Source organism: Oncorhynchus masou, chromosome 12, assembly GCF_036934945.1.
Source record: "Oncorhynchus masou masou isolate Uvic2021 chromosome 12, UVic_Omas_1.1, whole genome shotgun sequence".
Lineage (NCBI taxonomy): Eukaryota > Metazoa > Chordata > Actinopteri > Salmoniformes > Salmonidae > Oncorhynchus > Oncorhynchus masou.
Genome location: NC_088223.1, coordinates 80,673,893 through 80,692,744, shown reverse-complemented (window position 1 = coordinate 80,692,744; position 18,852 = coordinate 80,673,893). Strand labels below are relative to the sequence as shown.

Below are 18,852 nucleotides of genomic sequence, written 5' to 3'. Positions count from 1 at the left end.
GTCCAAAAGCATAATTCAAATAAAAGCACACTGAAAAGCACCTTGAACAGAATATGCATTTTGTATGAAGTACCCAGAGGAGGCTGGTGAAGGGGACGGCGGCTCATAGAAATGGATTGAATGGAATGGTGTCAAACACGTGTTTGATGTGTTTGATACCGTTCCATGAATTCCGTGCCAGCCATTACAATAAGCCTGCCATTCTATTTAAAATGCCACCAGCCACCACTGGAAATACCCTTTGAAGTGGAGGATGGTGACAACATACCACTGCCCTTAACACCATAAGGCAAGGCTAACGTGGACAAGTAGCGTCGCCAGAAGAAATCCTCCAGCTTCAAGAAAAGTTGAGCATTCCTGCTCACACTGTTAGGACAAAACACAGGTAGAAATACATACACCTGCTGAAAAGAAAATATTAAATCAATGTGGCATAGACTTACATAGACTCACTTAAAATAACTATGATTTTGGAAGGAAGTTAGATGTTATATACTTTCTTCAAAGCCTGATTTAGATACGAATTTGTTAAGAATTACACTTGTGTTGAGAAACAAACCCAAACTCATTGTATCATTGCAAAACCAAACTCGTTTGTTAACGGTCTAACAAAATAAAAAAACTTCTGTTACCATGGCAAAACATGACACACCTAACTGGTCACATTTCCAAGAAACAACAAAGTTTTTAAAAAACATAAGAGAAACACGCACATGTTTTGAATGGCCATTTGTGATATTGTTGTCACTACCAAAGTTGCAGATGCATTTTTTTTCATTCTATGCTATATTTACATTAATTATTCAAATAGAGCCTATTACCCAAATATTTGGCAGTTGAGAAAGAAAAGCTTCATCTTATCTGCAGCGGAAGGTGAGAGAGAGGAAGAAAGGGATAAAGAATGAGAGAATGAGTGAAAGAGGGAGAAAGAAAGAATAAAAACAAATCAACTCCCCCCTCCTCTCCTCCATGTTTCTTATCAAGTAGACTTTATTACTCACTTGAAGTTGAGTCTCTCCCACTTCTGAGAGATATTCCAGCTGTCACAGAGGGCCTTACTGAAAGCCCTTTCACTACTGAAAGACACAGAACATGGAAACGAAACAGAAACACACAATTGAAATAGAGACTCGACTGAAACACACACAGTATGGGGTCTCTGGGATGGTTAAAGTTCTCAACTGGGAACCAACAGCTGGGGACATAACGTCGGTTTCCACTGTGGATATCTGTGGTAGAAATTAGCCACCTGTGGTAAACTGTGGGGTGTTGGGTTGAGCATGCAGAGATTGACACAGAGACAGAGAGGCTTTAGTCCGCAAAAACAACTTGTGTGCCCCAAACAGGTGGGTGTGGGCAAGCTGCAAACCAGTCCTAACATACTGTCTGGGTATGAGTAACAAGTCTTTTGTCTCCCCATTATGCTTTACTACCTGATACAATAAATTATGCTTGATTGCGAAGTGGGGGTAGCACCAATCAATCACCCCAGGTAACAGTACGCCATCCACCATAATCACCTGGCCTCTAGCGTTCTGGGGATTTGGGTTTTCTAATTGGGCCATCCCGAACTGACCTGTGAGGATTCCCGTGTCGGGAGGTCCGTCTTGGGCCTCCACCTCCATAAAGGGGAGCCTGAGGTCTTCCTCACACGGTGGCTTGCTTGCCGGAGCGGGATCGTCTCCTTCCTCTGGGTCCGACTCGGGCCCAGTGGACACCTCTTGTAGCGGGGGTTGGGTTGCACAGGCCACCATATTTTTTCCTTTTCTTCCTTCTCGGTGTGCGCCCAACAGGAAGTGACGTAACTCGCCATCCGGATTGTCCCAGAGCTGGGGGGTGCGGAGGGCATGGCCTCCTCCCGGCCGGGACAGCTCCGCGCGAGGTGCCCCGGCTCACCGCACTCATAGCAGAGTCTCTGATCGGGGTCCAGCAGCCGCCGGCGTCGTCGGTTTGAGTCACCCTCCCGCTTCACAGCCTTGGCTGGTTCCGTCCGGGCCCCCTTCAGCTCCTCGCCTCTCTTTGTGTTGGTCGCCCCCCTCGCCGCATCTCCTTTCTCCGCTCGGGCCCCTCTCAGCAGGTCCTGGGTGTTCTGGTGAATTTCCACCGCTGTCAGCAATTCCTCCAGGCTCTGGGGGTTCTGCATGCTCACCATCTTCTTCATCTCGTAGGGCAGTGCCCAAAGGTATTTATCCAGGACAAGTTTGCTGAGCATCGGGAGGGACGGTACTTCCGTCAGTAGCCAGCCACACCAGGTCGCTTATCTGCGCACGCGGGGACAGGGTGGGGTCAAAGGCCCAGTCATAGACCAGTTGTGCACGGCGTGTGAGATTGAACCCATAACGGCTTAGTATCTCCCGTTTGAGTTCCTCATAATTTGCGGCCTGGTCAGTGTTCAAAGTAGGCCTTCTGGGCCTTCCCAGAGGTAGGGTGCCAACAGGCTGGCCCACTGGGGTTTGGGCCATCATTCCCGCTGTGCCGTCCTCTCAGAGGTGCACAGATACGGCTCCACGTCATCTTCCTTCCTTAACTGAATCAAGAACTGATTCGGGCCAGACTCCTGAGCCCTCGCAACCTTCAACTGGGCTACCACAGCTACCAGTCTGCGGTTTTGTTGGAGCTCCAGCGCTTGCTCCTGGAGAGCCTGTTGCTTTTGCTGGCTGAGGATGAACTGAGCCACCAGCTCATCCATGGTAATCTCCGCACACTCGACCCCACGGCACCCAAATCTATTGAGTTCCCCGCATCTCCACCATATGTGGTAAACCGTGAGGTGTTGGGTTGAGCATGCAGATTGACACAGAGACAGTGAGGCTTTAGTCCGCAAAAAACAACTTTACTAAGACAGAAAATAAATATATCAAAGAAATAACTTAGGTGCTCCTTTTATTTAGCTGTCCGTGTTGAGGTGCCCTCCTGTATTCCCAGCAGAGGGAGCCAATGTCGACTCACGTACCTCCACTCTATTACATCCCCCAGGGTAGACCTCCTGGGATACCACACACCACTTTGTCCAAGGTTATGCCACACTTAGGGTTTCAAAAGGGTTCTTCAGCTGTCCCCATAGTAAAACTATTTTTGGTTCCAGGTAGAACTACAGTACCAGTCAAAAGTTTGGACACACCTACTCATTAAAGAGTTTTCCTTTATTTTTTAGATTCTCCAAAGTAGCCACCCTTTGCCTAGATGACAACTTTGCACACTTTTGGCATTCTTTCATCCAGCTTCACTTGGCACTACTTCCAACAAGGAGTTCCCACATATGCTGAGCACTTGTTGCCTGCTTTTCCTTCACTCTGCGATCCAACTAATCCCAAACAATCTCAATTGGATTTAGGCCGGAGGAATGTGGACTCCAGATCATCTAATGCTGCAATCCATCACTCTCCTTCTTGGTCAAAGACCCCTTACACAGCATGGAGGTGTGCTGGGTCATTGTCCTGATGAAAAACAAATGATAGTCCCACTAAGCGCAAACCAGATGGGATGGGCGTATCGCTGCAGAAGCCATGTAGGTTAAGTGCGTCTTGAATTCTAAATAAATCACTAACAGTGTCACCAGCAAAGCACCCCCACACAATCACACCTCCTCCTCCATGCTTCATGGTGGGAACCACACATGCAGAGATCATCCATTCACCTACTCTACATCTCACAAAGACACAGATTTCCACCGGTCTAATGTCCATTGCTCGTGTTTCTTGGCCCAAGCAAGTCTCTTCTTCTTCTTAGTGTCCTTCAGTAGTGATTTCTTTGCAGCAAACAGTTGATGGTGAGATGTGTCTGTTACTTGAACACTGTGAAGCATTTATTTGGACTGCAATTTCTGACACTGGTAACTCTAATGAACTTATCCTTTGCAGCAGATAACTCTGGGTCTTCCTTTTCTGTGGCGGTCCTCATGAGAGTCAGTTTCATCATAGCGCTTGATGGTTTTTGCGACTGCACATGAAGAAATGTTCAAAGTTCTTGAAATTTTCAGGATTGACTGACCTTCATGTCTAAAAGTAATGATGGACTGTCATTTCTCTTTGCTTATTTGAGCTGTTCTTGCCATAATATGGACCTGGTCTTTTACCAAATAGGGCTATCTTCTATATACCACCCCTACCTTCTCACGACACAACTGATTGAATCAAATGCATTAAGAAGGAAAGAAACTTTTATCAAGGCACACCTGTTAATTGAAATGCATTCCAGGTGACTACCTCATGAAGCTGGTTGAGAGAATGCCAAGCTGTTATCAAGGCAAAGGGTGGATACTTTGGAGAATCTCAAATATAAAATATATTTTGATTTATTTAACACTTTTTTGGTAACTACATGATTCCATTTGTGTTATTTCATCGTTTTGATGTCTTCACTATTATTCCACAATGTAAAAATAAAGAAAAACCCTGAAATCAGTAGATGTGTACAAACCTTTGACTGGTACTGTCCCTGGAACCTAAAAGGGTTATTCAAAGGGTTCTCTACTAAGAGTGGGTGGGTGAATATCTTATCATTTGATAAAAGTGGATGAAAGAGTGGGTGAAAACACGCTGATATTTAAGTGAAATTTCACTTCCTTATGTTATACAATACATTTTACCAAGACAAATATGAATATTCATGTTATGAATCATTCAGTGGGCTCTTTCTCTAACATATAACTACATTATATATATTTTTTTCACAACCTAATGAATGCAATAATAAGCACTGAACTCTGTTGACATAGTGGTGCAGGTATCTCATAACTTTTGATGATTTTACATTTTGTTGTTGTCGTCTTCAAAATTGTTTCCACAGGTAGCTTAAAGCTAAATTATCATGACACGAGCTGAATTAAATGTAAAAGACTTTGAAAATAAAAAGCTTGTTTTTGTGAGAAAAGTTTGAAAAAGAACAGGAATTTCTAATTAATATGAAAAGTATATACTAAAATATGAAAATACTACATGTCATGTCTCTATGTTGTTTTATGTCCTGCAGATTTGAGATGAAAGATGACAAGTTCAATTGGAAAGTGAGCCTGTCAGGTAAGCCATTATAGCCTTAATTCTGGCACAGAATCCAGCCTAGCTAACGCAGTGCAATTTTCCTGATTTTTGACCACTTTTTTTTCTCTGGCCTCCATTGATTTAGTCACAGTAATTCTGCAATCATACAAGGGTAAAAACTCAAATAACCTTTGAACGGATAATGACAGACGTGGTTTGGACTACTGGTTTTCTTAGACAATTTTATCTAGACAATTAACATATAATTTTACCCATTGGTCAAAAGATGCAAATCCTGAACTTGATGGGATGGTCTGGTCGAAGCTATCTGTCATCGGTACTGCTCTATTTTTCTCTTATACGTACAATTTGTAATGTTCTGTAATTTTTCTGTTTAGATAGCTATACTGAATAAAATGTGCCGCTTATCGAAGTCTAGCAGACCCACTTATCTAACATTTTGGCCAAAAAGATAACGTGCAAAGCAACGTTGTGTTTGCATTTGTCCAACGCCTCATGCAAAGAGACTTTGAGCTTCTCCTCTGTCTTTCTCTAACGGTGCCTGGTCAGGGCAGCCCTGAACAAAGCTTAATCTCTCCCCCCAACTGTGCTAAAGAGTACATGGGTACGTCCCAAATGACACCCTACTCCCTATATAGTGCACTACATTTGACCAGGGCCAATAGGCACTATTTTTGACCGGAGCCCTATGGGCCCTGGTCAAAAAGTAGCATACTATATAGGGAATAGTGTGCCATTTGAGACGCAACCTGTATCTCTCTTACAAGCCACACCGTGCTTACATAAACTCTGCCATCCTCTGTAGCACTCAAATCCTGTCAAATGTAGAAGGACCTTGAGGAGGGACAGGTGGCTGAATGAAGACAAAAGGGAGCTTTACCTCTGAAGGAAGAAATATGAATAGTAGTAGGACACACAGCACAGCAGCAGCGCAGGTACAAGTACTCTGGACCATGCTGCAAAGTAAGACAGGGGGGTGATTTTAATGTACAGATACCTTTTGCACGCTTCACAGCACAGCATGCCATACTCGCCTGGGTCAAAATCCGTAAAAGAAAGGCAGACACAAAATAATTTCCCTGGTGGTGTTGAAGACACAAGGGCATTTGTTATTTCAATTTAATGCAATAAAATATTTTTCACTAGCCGATTTTGACCCAGGCGAGTGCAACATGCTGTGCAATGCAGTGACACAAATAACAAAAAAAGACTGGTCAAACTCAAGCTCTGGGGGCTGTATATATCAATCCAGGATCAGTTTATCCTTTCAGATAATAATATATGAGTCATTGAAAATGTGAACTTTAAGTGAACTTCAAGACAGTGAAAACGTCCTGAAATTTGACAAATGGTAACGGAACTGTTCTTCAACAGATTACACATAGCAAAGTAGCAACAAGACAACGTCTGGGGTGCTTATTAACAATAAGGCGTTACAAGCAACACATTTCAATATATTCACAAAGAAAAGCCCTTTTTTTTACTAACCTCCCCTCACATTTGAACTGACTAATGTTAAGGAAAACCCAACAGCAGAATATACAATAACATAATACCATGACTGGTTTAGACATAACTGACTAAATTACCTGGCATTAGGTTATCTGAAATCTGAAGCATCTGTTAATTCTCAAACTGATAGAATTGGATATAATTCATTGAAATACTGGTTTAAATCACTTACTTTTGGTGTTCTTCAGGGACATCTTCACCTGCTCCTTCTCATGTCTGGAGTGTTTGTGGTGATGGTTTCACCCTGAGTGAGTGAGTGAGTGAGTGAGTGAGTGAGTGAGTGAGTGAGTGAGTGAGTGAGTGAGTGAGTGAGTGAGTGAGTGAGTGAGTGAGTGAGTGAGTGAGAGAGAGAGAGAGAGAGAGAGAGAGAGAGAGAGAGAGAGAAACATCCCACTTAATAGATTGCCCAATCAGCTAGCCACCAGTCAGCTGTAACAACTGCCTTTTTCCTCCCTCCCCTCATAGGTTGGTCTACACACACACACAAAAGCTCTCTCTCTCTCTCTCTCTCACACACACACACACACACACACACACTAGCTAGGAATTGCCAGGGTCCTCACAATACAATATTTTCACAATACTTAGGTGCCGATACGATATGTATTGCGATTCTACATGCTTTGCCATTAAATCATGTGATTTTATTGAGATTCCATAGTCCAAACATATTGGGACACGAGAGAGCCATAATAAAATGTTTTGGTCAATCATGGAAATAAAAGTGCTGAAAACAAATTGGCTCCTTATTTAAAAAGAAGATGGAGAACAAGCTATGAAGGAAAAATACTGGAGTTTAGGTGCAGGTACAACCAATTAGTGCAAAAATAATACTGCGAAATTGTCAAAAAGATATCTTGTTAAAAATAATATTCCTATATGTAAAAACAATTCAGCATCACTAACACACATTTTGTTGTATTTGTCAAATGTGCCGAATACAATGTAAGTGTAGACCTTACCGTGAAATGCTTACTTACAAGCCCTTAACCATCAATGTAGAATTTTTTTTAAGTAAGAAAATATTTGCAAAAATAAATAAACACAAAATAAAATAAGCTAAAGTAAGAAAAAAAGTAACAAAATAACAGTAACGAGGCTATATAGGTATATAGGACTAGTACCTAGTCAATGTGAGGGGGTCAGAGCATGTGAGCGGAGTTGAGCAGTTGGAAATCTCACTCATGGAGCTGTGCTTGCAGACAGCTCCAGCGCTTCATGTGGCATTGAACGTTTTAGCAGGATTCTTTCTCTTCACAACTGGCTACGTGATTATTGCAACTCAATGGGTGTAATTTTGTTGAAAATGTTGATACCTTTTGGAAACAAAACACGTTTTATAAGGAGTATGGGATCCAACCAAATCATTTGGGTTCCTGGATCCTTTCACAGCATTATAAGGCTACGTTGAGACAATGACTTATCAATGCCCCAAGCCCAAAAACGTTAATCCCTACCATTGTGTCTCTGAGTCGTCATAATGCTTTAGCAAATGTACATTATACCAGGGGCGTTGGTAGACACAATGTAAGTAACCTAATGTATGTCCCTCTAACTGCCCTGAATGCCTCTGCTGATCCTACAGCTATTGAATGCAGCAATCATGTGCCTATGAACCAGATTTATGCTGTTTGTACTGAGGTGGTATCCCCTAGTAGGAAGGCAACTGTGTGCAGCTCACCCTGCACTAACATAAATAACATGAGAATATCTACCTCTGCTAAGCTTCCTAGTAAAGCAATGAAAAGCATCACAGAACAGAGCTCAAAATAGCCCATGTTAACATATGTAGCTTAAGAAACAAGGTTCATGAAATTAATAACTGGCTAGTAACAGATGACATTCATATTCTGACTATCTCTGAAACTTAGATAATACATTTGATGATACAGTGGTAGCAATACAACGTTATAACATTTACAGAAAATGTGCTTAAAATCAGTATCCAGATCCATCGGATGTAGTGATCACAATATAGTAGTCATATATAGGAAAACCAAAGTTCCAAAGGCTGGGTCTAATATAGTGTATAAGAGGACATACAATTCATGTTGTAGTGATTCCTATGTTGTTGATGTAAAGAAAATTTGTTGGTCTGTGGTGTGTCATGAGATGCAAACAAACGCTGCACTTAACACATTTGCAAAATTGCTTATCCCAATTACTAATAGGCATGCACCCAATAAGAAAATGACTAAAAACTATTAAATCGTCGTGATTGATAAGGAAGTGAAAAATTATGGTTGAGAGGGATGAGGCAAAAGTAATGGCAAATAAGTCTGGCTGCACAACTGACTGGCAAACATACTGCAAGTTGAGAAATCATGTCACTGAACTGAATAAAAAGAAGAAACTACACGATGAAACAAAGATAAATGACATAAAGAATGATAGTACAAAGCCTTGGAGCACCTTGAATTAATAAAAAAAAGGCAAACGCTTATTCATCACAAAACCGACTGATATTGCCAACTACTTTAATGATTTTTTTCATTGGCAAGATTAGCAAACTTAGGCATGACATGCCAACAACAACCGCTGATACGACAAATCCAAGTATATCTGAACAAATTATGAAAGACAAATCTGTTACCAACCCTAAGTAAAGTTTTGAAAAAAATGTGTTTGACCAGATACAATGTTATTTTACAGTAAACAATTTGACAACAGACTTTCATCACCCTTATAGGGAAGGACATTCAACAAGCACAGCACTTACACAAATGACTGATGATTGGCTGAGAGAAACTGATGATAAAAAGATTGTGAGGATGTTATGTTAGACTTCAGTGCAGCTTTTGACATTACCCATCATAGTCTGCTGCTGGAAAAACATATGTGTTATGGCTTTACGTCCCCTGCTATATTGTGGATAAAGAGTTACCTGTCTAACAGAATACAGAAGGTGTTCTGCAAGAAGCACCAGTGACTCGGTCTATAAAAAAATGGTCAGATGAAGCAGATGCTAAACTACAGGACTGATTTGCTATCACAGACTGGGACATGTTCCGGGATTCTTCCGATGACATTGAGGAATACACCACATCAGTCACTTGCTTTATCAATAAGTGCATTGACGACGTCGTCCCCACAGTGACTGTACGTACATACCCCAACCAGAAGCCATGGATTACAGGCAACATTCACACTGAGCTAAAGGGTAGAGCTGCCGGTTTCAAGGTGCGGGACACTAACCCGGAAGCTTACAAGAAATCCCGCTATGCCCGGTGACGAACCATCAAACAGGCAAAGTGTCAATACAGGGCCAAGATTGAATCATACTACACCGGCTCCGACGCTTGTCCGATGTGGCAGGGCTTGCAAACTATTACAGACGACAGAGGTAAGCACAGCAGCAAGCTGACCAGTGACACGAGCCTACCAGACGAGCTAAATCACTTCTATGCTCGCTTCGAGGCAAGCAACACTGAGGCATGCATGAGAGCATCAGCTGTTCCGGACGACTGTATAATCACGGTCTCCGTAGCCGATGTGAGTAATACCTTTAAACAGGTCAACATACACAAGGCTGCGGGGCCAGACGGATTACCAGGATGTGTGCTCCGGGCATGTGCTGACCAACTGGCAGGTGTCTTCACTGACATTTCCAACATGTCCCTGATTGAGTCTGTAATACCAACATGCTTCAAGCAAACCACCATAGTCTCTGTGCCCAAGAACACAAAGGCAACCTGCCTAAATGACTACAGACCCGTAGCACTCACGTCCGTAGCCATGAAGTGCTTTGAAAGGCTGGTAATGGCTCACATCAACACCATTATCCCAGAAACCTTAGACCCACTCCAATTTGCATACCGCACAAACAGATCCACAGATGACACAATCTCTATTGCACTCCACACTGCCCTTTCACACCTGGACAAAAGGAACACCTATGTGAGAATGATGTTCATTGACTACAGCTCAGCGTTCAACACCATAGTACCCTCAAAGCTCATCACCAAGCTAAGGAGCCTGGGACTAAACACCACCCTCTGCAACTGGATCCTGGACTTCCTGACAGGCCGCCCCCAGGTGGTAAGGGTAGGTAACAACACAGTTAAGCAGTCTTCCAGGAGTCTTTCCAGATATGGGCGTTTAGATTCGTGTTTAGTGGACATATTCCCCACAAAGTGGAGTGGTCGTTCGCAACGATGTGATGTGCCATTTCTGTTCAAGGTGAAAGCAGATCGACTTTTCGGATTTTGAGTGGGCTTGGCTTGATCAAGCGGGCTCTGGATATGGTCTCGAGCAAGATAAATTTGAATTTTAACGTCCTTGCAATGGGTGTTAATTCCTGCGAACCTGGTGTCCAGTAATTCCCCGTCTAGTCCTTTTGACTTATCTTTTACCCTTTTCTCAAATGTTTCTCACTTTAGTTCTTCACGTAGTGGAACTTCTAGAGAACATTGGTCTACGTTTTGATCGTCCTTTAACCCTTTGTTACCCTTGTGCTCTGACACTTTGTGTGGATCGGGTGCAGGAACGTAGCGAACAGGTCAATTGTAGCGGTAGTCGTTTCGATGGCGAAGTACTTTACAGTTATTTTGACCGCGGAGGTTATTGGAATCGTGGTTTCGTGGTAGAAACCGTTGTTGAAACCGTCAACGCTCCAATACCTGATAATGAGCCCTCTAACTGGAGTGAGTGCTCCTGGTCAAACTTCAAAACCGAGTGGTCAGGGCTCTTAGCGTTGTGAACTTTTGATACCTCAAAAGCTGTGCTTGCATTCTCTCTGAGTTGTAAGATAGGCAAGCCAACGTGGGCTCCAGGGCCCAAGTAGGTAATGAAGGTGGGATACATGTTTGATAGAAACATTTGTTTGAATGGTAACAGCTCTTCCATTCCTGTTTCAGTGAGTAGACCAAAGTAAGCTGAATGAAGCCTATGATAGTACGCTTGTGGGTGTTCGTTCCGAGCTTGTTTGGCGATGTTAGCCAGTTAGCTATCATGTTTGCGAGTCGCAAAACCACTGAATTCTAATTTCAAAGCTATGGCAAGTTTAGCGTAGTCATTTAGCATGTGTTGAATGAACCCCGTCACGTGTCTATTTAATGTTGACTTCAACAGGTAAACTCTGTCAGAACCCGTAGCATCCGGTTAGCCATCCAATGCGTCCTCTATGTCAGCTAGGAACGTCTCAGTATCGTTTGGCTGACTTGGAACAGCGTCAAAGGTGGGGAAATTCTTGACCAGTTTGTCAAGGTATTCTACGACAAGCGGGCGGAGAGATTTGGCTTCCTCAGGTGGAAAAATTGGGGCCGAAAGGCCAAGAGGAGAAGCCATGCTTTGGCTTTGTTGGCAAAGAGGCACCATATTACTCAGTGCCGAATGGCCAAGAGGAGAAGACTGAGGGACACATGAGGGAGGCAGTTCCAGAGATAGCAGAATCTTTCCCTTTTATGCATTTGTCATTGGTTTTCCGGTTCTCTCCACCTGTCCCCTTATGTCTACCATTACCTGCTCATGCTTCAGCTGTGCACTGTGGTTTTGGACCGATGCCAATCTCAGATGGCAAGACATCAGGGCTAGACTGGAGAGAACATTTACGAGGCCCAAGCCCGATGTTTGATTTTGGAGAGCGTTGTCCGCCATGTCTGCTGTTTTTCCGCTAATGGCATAATTAGGGTTGGTATCGCTGCTGAGGTCAGAGATCAATCCTTTTATGAGTGAAGGTTCACTAATTAGCGGGCGAGTGGGGACTACCCCCTCTGATAGCTTGCACATTATTAGAACATTTGAAAGGAAAAATGTTTTTCCCATTTTTCCAAAGTTTAGTTTTGGGATACGTTAGAAGCTGCAAAGACAATTTTTTTAAATCTATTTATAGATGTTAATGAACCATCAGTACTATACCAGTAATGTGGGAGTCGGATGTGAATGAATTTGCAAAAGCAAATTTAATTAATTAATCAATGATAATGATTAATCATACCTGGATAGGCTATCTGGGAATTAAACTTTACTTAACCTGGGAAGTTGGTTCATCTAGGTTACTATTGCAACGTTTAAAATGTATCATTTAATTTGAAGAACCTAAAAAGTTCTGTTTGACAATTGAACCTATTAAATTGAATGAGATGATGATACCCAATCAATTGGGATTCTCTGGATTATCATAAAAGTGTAACCAGTAGTTTAAATGTTAGGTTACATTCACCACTAGGTTCACCTCTCCCTAAGGCTGAAGCCCCATGGGATTCTCGCTGGAGGCGGGACTTCCGTCAGTACTGGGGTTTACTGAATGTGCTTTGCAAAAGCAAATTTTACTGATTGATCAATTTTAATGATAAATCAAACCTGTATAGCCATTTGTGAATTAAACTTTAAATTAACTTGAGAGCGTTCCTTCATGTAGGTTAATGTGGAAAAAGTTTAAATTGTCTCATTGTAGAAACCCAATCAATTTGGATATTATTTAAAAGGTCCACCTGAAAAGGAAAATCTGGTAATTCTACTTATTAGTTCAATTGAATGAGACATTGATATCCAGTCAATTGCGATTGGCTGGATATCTTAACGTGATCCATGTTTGGGTGTTACATAATTCCTTTTGAAGAAAATGTACTGCCGATTCTTCACCAGCAGGGGGTCACTGATCGCAGAAAGCTAAAATCAAACGGAAATACCAAGGGCGGCACTTTCAATGTGACACAGGAAAAACAACATGTCTGCTTTCCCTTTAATAGCTTAGCCTATCATGCTAAACTTATCCTATTTGTACAGAAATCTCACTTCCAAGCACAAAATAGGGTGATTTTACTTATAACGTAATTACGTTTAAACCATTTCTCTGCGTTATTTTTTAGATGATTACATTTCTCTAAAACATGCTATAGGCTACATGTGCACCACTAAGTCAGAACAGTAGGTTAAGTTATGAGGGGGAAATGACCACATTATTAGGGTGAGGCACGTAGGCTACTAACAGCTAACTACACAACATACACTTAGTATCACTTTCTTAGCTACAGTATGCATATCTCCCTGTCATATTACATAATTTATGCAGCAGCATACAATATTTGTTTTGACTCACCTTGTTGTGCTGTCCTCACTTGAAAAGAAAGGTGGTGCGGCTGTCCTTCTTGCGGGCAAATGCTGGCATCAAAGAGACCCTTAAACCTAAATTTGGACCACACATCCACTCCACTGAATAGCAGGCTAGTGATTGCTTTCCAACGTATGCAGTTAGCCAATGATTCCTTCCAAATCACTCATTTTTGAATTTGCCATTTCCAAATAGTTGTGTAATATTTATGTCCAATGAGCACCAATATGTTTTTTCTATAATTTCTCTTCATATGACAAGGATTGAAAAGGATTTGCCAGTAGATTGTGGACTTGATTCATGATGATGACTGCTTGTCTATCTTGCTCGCTAAGATTTTGAAAGTATGATGTTGACATCAGTCCAATCAAAGCTACGGTAGATATAATGTGATTTGATGTCATTTTATCTGCGACCTTGAGCCTTCTTGGATGGGCACTTTGAATGTAACTCTATGGTAGCACCCAAGGGGCTTGGAATTGTTGTTCCCATGAGTGACATAACACTGAGTCAATCACGGCGTAACAAGAGATCATTACCAACCCCGACACTCCGTATATTCCCGCTGGCTGACTCACCACCACAGAAAGCAATGAGCTTGGCTAACACACCTGCATGTTGGAGGTGCCTTACTCAAGAAACCATTTTCGTATGCGGCAAAGCTGTCATAAAGGCAAATGGTGGCAACTTAGAAGAATCTCAATTATAAAATATATATTTATTTGTTTAACACTTTTGTTGTTGCTACATGATTCCATATGTGTTATTTCATAGTGTTAATGTCTTCACTATTTATTCTACAATGTGGAAAATAGTAAAAATAAAGAAAAACCTTGGAATGAGTGGGTGTGTCCAAACATTTGACTGGTACTGTATATATTTGTTTCTGCTCGACTAAAACAATTTGAGTCGACTAACAGCATAACAACCAAACAATCTACTAGTCGACTAATTGGGGTGAGCCTTATTATTTACGCAAAGAAAGATTCTACAAGAGAACATTGTGAGAGCTATTGATTTTATGGTCCTGCCAACCGTCCTAAGCATATATATATAATTTTAACTTTATTTAACTAGGTAAGTCAGTTAATAAGAACAATGCTTTGCGGGTCCAATGCTTTGCGTTTCTGCTTCGGACGGCCTATGTTAAGATTGAAGATTAGTTGGGATTAATAGTTTCTAGTGGTAGCCTAGTGGTTAGAGCGTTGGACTAGTAATCGCAAGGTTGCAAGTTCAAATCCCCGAGCTGACAAGGTACAAATCTGTCGTCCTGCCACTGAACAGGCAGTTAACCCACTGTTCCTAGGCCGTCATTGAAAATAAGAATTTGTTGTTAACTGACTTGCCTAGTAAAATAAAGGTAAAAAAATTGATGTGGCAGTTCGTATCGTACAGAACACAGTTTGGGATTGAATATTAGGCTATATCGTCCATTCACTGTAATTTCTACAGACAGTATGGCACAAAGCCAATACAACAACAAAAAATACAAAAAAAAGCAAAATAGATTGAATGTTGTGTGGTACCCTAAATTAACACACAACTGTTGTACTTGTTGTTATTGCACTTAATAGCACTGCTGCTTTTGAGGAAGATTTTACTTGCAATAACTGTGATATGTAGTTGTTTTACCTTCCTTATCTGAATGCACTGACTGTAAATCACTCTGTTATAAACTAAATGACCAAAATGGAAATGAATGTCACACTCCTGAAAATAGCAAATGACCCGTATAAGAAGAAAGAAACACAAGAAACTATTGCTGTGTCAGTTGGATGTGAAACATTGACTAAACCGGAAATCACACAGAGGAGGAAACAGCACCAAGACCACACTTGACTCTCTGTAAAAAAACAGCATTTTTGATAAGTTCTCTATCTCGCTAAATCACCCATTCAGGTCAGGGGTTGAGCTTTCCAAAATAATTTTCATACCATTGATTGAAATATGGTCATTACTGTGGATCTGTAGTTGTTCCACTCACAAGGTAGTGAAACTCTCACATGGTAGTGAATTTGAGCCTTATTAGCCTTATTATTTACGCAAAGAAAGATTCTACAAGAGAACATTGTGAGAGCTATTGATTTTATGGTCCTGCCAACCGTCCTAAGCATATATATATAATTTTAACTTTATTTAACTAGGTAAGTCAGTTAATAAGAACAATGCTTTGCGGGTCCAATGCTTTGCGTTTCTGCTTCGGACGGCCTATGTTAAGATTGAAGATTAGTTGGGATTAATAGTATCATTGACGTCACACGTGGCAGTTCGAATCGTACAGAACACCGTTTGGGATTGAATATTAGGCTATATCGTCCATTCACTGTAATTTCTACAGACAGTATGGCACAAAGCCAATACAACAACAAAAAATACAAAAATAAAGCAAAATAGAATGAATGTTGTGTGGTATCCTAAATTAACACACAACTGTTGTACTTGTTGTTATTGCACTTAATAGCACCACCGCCAATTGTGCTAATAACTGCTGTTTTTTAGGAAGATTTTACTTGCAATAACTGTGATATGTAGTTGTTTTACCTTCCTTATCTGAATGCACTGACTGTAAATCACTCTGTTATAAACTAAATGACCAAAATGGAAATGAATGTCACACTCCTGAAAATAACAAATGACCCGTATAAGAAGAAAGAAACACAAGAAACTATTGCTGTGTCAATTGGATGTGAAACATTGACTAAACCGGAAAACACACAGAGGAGGAAACAGCACCAAGACCACACTTGACTCTCTGTAAAAACAACATTTTTGATAAGTTCTCTATCTCGCTAAATCACCAATTAAGGTCAGGGGTTGAGCTTTCCAAAATCATTTTCATACCATTGATTGAAATATGGTCATTACTGTGGATCTGTAGTTGTTCCACTCACAAGGTAGTGAAACTCTCACATGGTAGTGAATTTGAGAGTGGTTACATTACATACATACTTTCCCAGCCCCACCACTCAGCTTTCTACCAAACAGAAAACATTGGTTAACTGCTTGCGATGGTGGCAGAGGTGGTAAGAGATGCCAAAGCAAATTCCAGGTAAATATATAGTCCCAGCCCACTCATCTGAAAGTGGCACATCCTACGTTGTTTGTGACACATTTGTAAACAAAATATGACCCCAATCTTGATGGTGTCTGTAGGCTGAAGTACCACTGCAATTTGAAATATATTTGAGAGTACGCACGTACACACACACAGACATGCCTAAATTAGAGTAATGGTGAAGCAATTCAAGGTTGCAGTGGGAAAGATGTGCTACCATTGGCTGTATAATACACCAATTGTCATTATAGAACTCACCACTCATTGCCCAGACCAGCACAATCTTAGCAGGATCTACATCATCATTATGAAACTTTCCCAGACATTACTGTGTAACCAATAGACCTGCCCCAACAGGACGGAAACAGACCATTTTAGTGAACAATGCTTTCATTTTAGTGAATAATGCTTTTTTTCAGAACCCGGCATCAAGCACATGGCTCCCCACTGGAAACGGGGTTCATTTCCTGTCTCCACCCTTCCTCCTGTGTTTCCCTCATTTCTATCTCCCCATATGTGTCCATACCTGTCTTAACAAAGCCTCATAAAAATACCTCAAAGTAGAGTGGATATCCACTCTTTTTAAAAAACAAAGGTCACTTAAAGGTAAAGTAAAAGACGCAAAAACTAAACTTAAGAACAGGAAGCATATAAATAACGCACATAGAACAGATCTACCTCTTCTTCGACTTGCTTTCATTGAGAACAACAGATCTATAACTAAACATTTCTATGTGAAATTGATCAGGTTGATTGTGTTTCACAGAGAAGACAAACACTGCACCTTGAATTTGTATCTCTACATCAGATAAGCATTTTGAAATAGTAGCCTGTAGTCACTCCCTATTAGTTCCTTGAGAAGCACCTGCATCAAGGATAAGATGACTTCAATGTGACTGTTCACAAACAGCCTAAAAAGTGTTTTCACTTAGTTGACTGAAATTCACCCCAGTTGACGAGTCAGAATTGCTCAGTCTCACTTTATGTGATTAGTCACATTTCTACATTCATAACCTCTTTAGGATTATGAAAAAATATGATTCCTCAGGATATATCAAATGTTATGGTGTTCATTATTGTTTTGAAAAATTAAGCACATTAAAAGGGGTCTTCTATTGAATGAATTCAATAAATTATACACAAAATACACATTATTCAGTGATGCCATGTGTTTTTGCAACTCGCATTGTTATTCATGCCAAAGATTCTGAATTTTACCAGCAGTCCACAACTTGTTACATTTAATAAACATGTATTATTACTCATGAATGTCTTACAATAAATAGATTTAGAAAATAGTAAATACATTTAGAAAACCGAAGAAAAGCCGAGAACTTACCCTGGAGAACCACAACTATTGTTCCCTGTAGCTGTCAGCTGAAGGTAGGTCTATACAGTGGATAAATGCATACAAGACTGAGGGATGGTGGCTATGCGTCTCACTATTGTTTAGGGTCAAATATTACACAATTCAGAAAGATAACAATATTTGAAGACGATGTTTTCAAAAGTACACCATTTGAAACACTGTTGTCAAGAAACAACTGCTTTTACGCACTATATTGGACAAATACCCGATGACCTCTAGGCTACACTTAAACGCATGCGCCATTCACTGGAAATTTGTCACTACAGAATCTTTCGGTTTTTACCAACTGTACAATGAGAATGACGCTGAAGGAGATGGCTGCCATTTTACGATCCCGTAACTAATTGTGCAATTGTGTATGTTTTTTCGCGTTATTTGAAACGTATTTTGTATGTGTCTTGTGACCGAAAAGAGCTTCTAGATATCAGGACAGAGATTACTCACCCCGTACTGGAGAGTCGGGCGGGAAGGATTTACTTTAGACGCTCGAAAATGCCCTCATCCCCGTCACTCGCAGGAGAGGGAGACGGAGGTATCAGGGACGAGGGTCCGGGTGCCTTGTAAGGATCCGACGTGAGAGCGAAATCTACCTTTACCATCCAGCATACCACCCTGCATACCACTGCTGGCTTGCTTCTGAAGCTAATCAGGGTTGGTCCTGGTCAGTCCCTGGATGGGAGACCAGATGCAGCTGGAAGTGGTGTAGGAGGCACTCTTTCTTCTGGTCTAAAAAATATCCCAAAGTCCCAGGGCAGTGATTGGGGACATTGTGCTGTGTAGGGTAAGGTCTTTCAGACGGGAATGTTAAATGGGTGTCCTGACTCTCTGAGGTCATTAAAGATCCCATGGCACTTATCATAAGGGT

General features: G+C 41.2%; 1 protein-coding gene across 10 annotated transcripts in view; it reads right to left on the bottom strand.

Annotated features, from left to right (window-relative positions):
• LOC135550919 (CMP-N-acetylneuraminate-beta-galactosamide-alpha-2,3-sialyltransferase 4-like) overlaps positions 1-18,589 on the bottom strand; it is a 28,408-nt gene extending 9,819 nt beyond the window's left edge. The window contains exons 1-6 of one of the 10 annotated variants that reach the window (XM_064982152.1): positions 18,432-18,589; positions 13,552-13,637; positions 6,685-6,756; positions 5,881-5,956; positions 1,002-1,076; positions 269-366 (exon numbers count right to left, since the gene is read on the bottom strand). In XM_064982152.1, coding sequence (XP_064838224.1) covers positions 269-366; positions 1,002-1,076; positions 5,881-5,956; positions 6,685-6,706 — 271 coding nt within the window. In that variant the 5' untranslated portion in view covers positions 6,707-6,756; positions 13,552-13,637; positions 18,432-18,589. Of the gene's footprint in view, positions 1-268; positions 367-821; positions 862-1,001; positions 1,077-1,576; positions 1,756-5,880; positions 5,957-6,684; positions 6,757-13,551; positions 13,638-17,957; positions 18,206-18,431 lie in introns of those variants that run through there. The other 9 variants (XM_064982151.1, XM_064982153.1, XM_064982149.1 and 6 more) reach the window with 9 other exon arrangements.
• Positions 18,590-18,852: the final 263 nt, after the last annotated feature.